The sequence below is a fragment of the Halyomorpha halys genome, unplaced genomic scaffold (assembly GCF_000696795.3).
Source record: "Halyomorpha halys isolate HHAL.00 unplaced genomic scaffold, Hhal_1.1 Scaffold617.1, whole genome shotgun sequence".
Lineage (NCBI taxonomy): Eukaryota > Metazoa > Arthropoda > Insecta > Hemiptera > Pentatomidae > Halyomorpha > Halyomorpha halys.
In genome coordinates this window covers 227251-232289 of record NW_027113876.1, presented here as the reverse complement: position 1 = coordinate 232289, position 5039 = coordinate 227251, and the positions used below count along the sequence as shown (strand labels likewise).

At 28.5% G+C, this 5039-nt stretch overlaps 1 protein-coding gene across 3 annotated transcripts in view; it reads left to right on the top strand.

Annotated features, from left to right (window-relative positions):
* The window catches only part of shg (shotgun), a 625987-nt gene that overhangs the window by 493303 nt on the left and 127645 nt on the right, over positions 1–5039 (top strand). The window contains exon 1 of one of the 3 annotated variants that reach the window (XM_014427066.2): positions 3966–4036. The exons of the other annotated variants lie outside the window; for them this stretch is intronic. Within the exon in view, the coding sequence (XP_014282552.1) occupies positions 4027–4036 (10 nt within the window). The 5' untranslated portion in view covers positions 3966–4026. Of the gene's footprint in view, positions 1–3965; positions 4037–5039 lie in introns of those variants that run through there. 3 annotated transcript variants of the gene reach the window in all.

Below are 5039 nucleotides of genomic sequence, written 5' to 3'. Positions count from 1 at the left end.
CATCTATATCTATATTTTAATATTTTAAAAATAATATTTAATACATGCTTTATTAATTAATTTTTTTTAGTATGATATATCCGTATTTCCTTAAGATCAAAAATTAAAAACACAATGGTTCTTAGTCCACATATTTTTTTTTCTTCCAGGACGTTTTGGGGATGCTATGTTCACCTCTTCAGCATCTATAGTTAAATATTTTTTTCAAATCAATCATATAATATTTCAAATAATCCAAAATTATATGTAATCGATTAGTTTCATTTCTAATTATCAATAGAAGAAAAACAGTAAATAAATGATTTTTTTAACATTATTTTGTTTATATGCTCCAGTATTATTGGGTGTTTAACAATGTTTTACATTTGTAAAAAAAAAAAAATAATTTATCACTATAACAATGTAGTTTGAAAGGATCAAAGCTCAAAGTTTAATAGGAAGCTGTGGGGAAGAGGGGAGGCAATTCTATAATTATTCCAGATATTAGTAACTAACTATATTTAATGTATTTTCAAGTTAATTTTTATAAACAAGGTTTTTTTTTCTCTTCCTATATGGTTTGAAACAATTGTGTTTTTATTTTTTTTACCTCAAGGTATGTATGAGATTTAAAAAAAAATATTAAAGTATGAAGATCGGATGGTGAAACAAATTTATGAATAGTTATTCAACTTATTGGTTTGTTTGTAATAATGAACGGTGAGGAGTAAGGAAAAATAAATTATTTATCATTAACAGTCCTATGATTATTGAGCTCTAAATAATAGTCAAATCAGGTCATACGATACAATATTCAATAAATATAGTATAGATACTAATATTGATTATATTAGATAGATACTAATACTTAGTATAGATGCAAAAAAAAATTGAAGTAATTTTTGATAATGTTCAATTCAATTCCAGTAATCTTTAAAAGTAAATTATCCTTTTGCTTTTATGGACAAATTTTTTCTCCTAATTATTTTCCTGTCATTGTCTTATTTTTATTTTTAATCATGGAAAAAAATCCTGTTATTAAAATTAAACGAGTCTTGCTTAGTCAACTGTACTTGATAGTTTTTGCTGAAACGTTGTCGATTCTTTCCATTCCTTGATCTGGGTTTAAACGACCTTTTTATTTTAACATAGTAGATGTTAGGTTTTGATAAATGAATGTTGAGATAACAGGCCTTTTCATGGAACTATGTTACTTTTTTCCTCTAAAAACTTCTCCCACCTACGTGGTTTGGGATATCTGGACGCTTAGATGTTTCCTAGAATACCATGCCATGGAAACAAGTTGAAATGAAATCGATAGGAGATATATATCTGAAAGGAAGGGCGTAATATAATTAATGAAATGGACTCAGTGGGCAGTGGACTCGTACAGTTTGGAGCAAGTAAAGAAATTAATAATTATGGATATGTTTTCGTATTGGAACATCGTCGAACAAATATTCACGGTGTCCAAAATTAATTATTTATTTACATTTCAAACTCCGTGAGATTTTTCAACCAATTCATCGTCATGCATTGTTATTTAATACTTATATTTATATTCATATATTGGTTTAGAGTAATAATTCTTTTCAGGGAAATCGTACTTGTATTTTTTGTTATATTTCTGGGAAATCGATTTTTTTGTTTATTCAACCGTGACGTTGGTCAAAGTAGATTAACTAAAAGTGGAAACAGTCTGCTGAGAGAAGTTTTAAAGGAATGCCTGGCACGGTGTAATGCGATGATCAGGACGAGGGAAAAAATGGAAAAAAAGAAAAAGCTTTTGTTGCTGAAACGTTAACGGGCATAGGAACTTCTCTTGTCATCTCAACCATTTTACTACTTTTCTTTTATTTGTTTAATTTCATATTTATGTGCTAATACATGTGATGAATAAAATATCTATGTTTCTAATAATTGTAAACACACTATTGTTAAAAAAAAAGTTATTTAATGTACATCTTCAGTTTTGTAGGAAGTTTCTTTAAATTAATATCTTTACGTTACTATTTTTAAAATTTGTGTAATAGCTGATTCATCTTATAATTACTTACCATATTCTCTTTTAAAATATTAATAATCCATATTAACTCTTGTGGTTGTAATATTAATCTTAAATTATAAATTATTTAATTTTTTCTAATAGTTTATATATATAAGTCTAAATCTGACTTGTCCAAATGTAACAATAAATACTGGAAATAAAAAATTATGATTTTATTGACTCTAATAATTTTATCTAAGTATCTCTCTAGAATTACCCAGGCTTGAATAGGGCTCGGCTTGTGAATCATCAGGATTGATTTTATGTTTTAAGAATAAAAGGTTTTTCCTCCGAACTTTACTAGCACAAGGAAATTTATTAACAGTAAATAACGGTTGAGTATAGCTCCCTTGCCATTGTTACATTAGGAAAAAGAAGTGCAAACAATAACTCTACTGGGAAAACAAGACTTTGTGTTCCGTAAAATTACACGAAATATGCAATATGAAGACGTTGATATTGGGTCGTTTATACTCTGGCCCATAAGGAAGTTAAACTAACGGATGGAATTTGAAAAATAAAAAGGTGAGGTGCTCGGAGCACACAACTTTCCAGAAGATACCACCCCTAAGTGTAGATTGGTCGTGTTTTTGTTCATGCCAAAAATTAAGAAAATCAGGTGGACTCGCCTTTTTGCGTTCAAATTTGTTTTCTCTATTTTTCTTTTTTTCTCCTTTATTTATTCATTAAATTGTTTAATATTTTTTATTTATCCATTGTTTATTATTGCTAACAAGGGGAACTGTTTATTTATTTTTTCAAATGAATAGAATTAAAGGTAATTTTTAATTTTAAGGAAGATTTTTTTTTTTAAATCCGCGATTACGCCTCGTCAGCTATTTAAATGAGAAAAAGAGCTCTAAAAATATAATTGTATGTTGACACTCTTGTGTTTTTTGGCATTTAGGTTGTGTCAAAGTCAGTGTATCTTTTTAGTAATTGGCACACTAGTTTATGGGGGTACCCATTTACGCGGAGATCTACTACTTTTTACTACTACTAAACAAGTCTGCCAATTACTAAATTAAACACTAACATTGGCACAACCTAAAACCCAAGAAACCAACAGCGAAAGATACACAATCCTTATATACTAACACTCTCAGAAAGGATATCAAAAACTTCAAAAAATAACGAACGATTACAGAAAAAAAAAACGGTCATTCAGAAGACAAAGACAAAATACAGTTACAATCTAATATAGTGTATAATGTTCCCTGTGAAGAGAACTGCGGGAAATTCTATTTTGGTACTTTGGAACAGGATCTCAAAAGAAGGGTACATCAACAGAAATATAGTTGTACCTCTATAATAAACAAACCTCACCAAACTGCTCTCATCACATATTTTTTTAAAAAATAGGACATAAATTCAATTTTTTACACCAGAAATTATGCATCTAGAAAAAAGAAAACAATTTTAAGCGAAATTTAAAAGAAATGATCACTATAAAAAATATATGAATACGGCTATCGACAAAAAATCGGATACACAAAATTTAAATTCATGTTACTCTTACCTAATAAGTACATAAGACGTAATTAACAACACTAAGTATAAATGGACAAAATAAAAACCAGAAATAACAGATGGACTAGCATATTAATCTTAAATTATACTTCATGTAGTTTTTTAATAATTAGTTGAAGAAATTATTTGTTCTAAAAAACTGTTTTTTTATTGTATGACTATGCAAAAAAGTTACAAAACGTTGCTTTAATATTGTATTATTCAAGACACTCAAAATATATAAAACATTTATCAATATATATACACACACTCATACATAATTACTATTTATTTATTTATACATACTTTTACAACCAAATATGGTTTCACTTGGAAGAGGAAATGTCCGGTATGTATGAATCAGCTGGTGAAGTAGAGTGGTGATATTAGTGTAGCCATTGAGTGAAGAGGCAGTGAATGGAGTGAGTCATCTGGAGTGTCGGGAGTCAGTCGCCCGTGATCCTTGCTGTGGAGAAGGGCTCAACCCAGCGATGGCAACAGGTACTCTCATTCTCGGCTAACTTTATTTACTCTTTTTATAGCTTTATTAACATTTTAAATAATTGTAACCCGCTTTGAAGTGTTAACTTCAGTCTGTGACTACGAGTTTGAATTTGTCGGTATTCTTTTGACATGTCTTGCTATCACAGGAATTGATGCCTTTTGGTGAATAAACATTGGCATAATTTCAAGATTGTTATACGTTATTTATTCCCATGAGAATTTCTCACTATAAAAACAATGCTGTTTACCGACGCCTCTAAACTTAACCAATTAAATCCACTCAGATATTTTGCTTTACATTCCGTCCACAAGTTACTGTTATTAGACATATTGTGTAAGATAAAATGAAATAAAAATTATTTTAAACGGTTTATTGTATTCTTAAATCAATTATGTAAAATATTATTGTCAGGATTCCTTATATACTTTTTTATAACATTTTAATTTTAACTTGTAAGTTATTAAACGTTATTTTAGTGATTTTGTTAGCATATTAATAATAAATAGTTTCGGTATTCAAAAGAATGAATGTATAAAATATGATTTATATAAATTATAAACAAATAGGTCTTTAAAATTAGAAATTCGACCTGGTCGGTCAGTCACTGTAGCTTCGCCTGTGCTAGAATCCTGGCTTGTTTCAAACTTACAGGGTCTGCTCTTTTCTGCGTTATCGAATCCAAAAATACAACAGAGTGTGAAAATTGATTTATAATGAGTAACTAATGTCAGTTATGGTATGATTGTTTCTAAATAGAATGTTTAGAAGAAATTGGGGATTTTTCTAAATATCAAGTCATAATTTATCCATATTGAAATTTATGTCGTTATTTTTATGAGTTTGAAAGTGTTCGTTTAGTTTTTTATTCTAATTCAACTGATGTTACGAAAAATATGTTTCGGAATTGTATATGAATGGATCAGTGCAGCGTCATTACAGTTGCTTAGGGAATTCTCTATACTTAAAATCAATAAAGGGTAAATAACAGTTGTATATTTT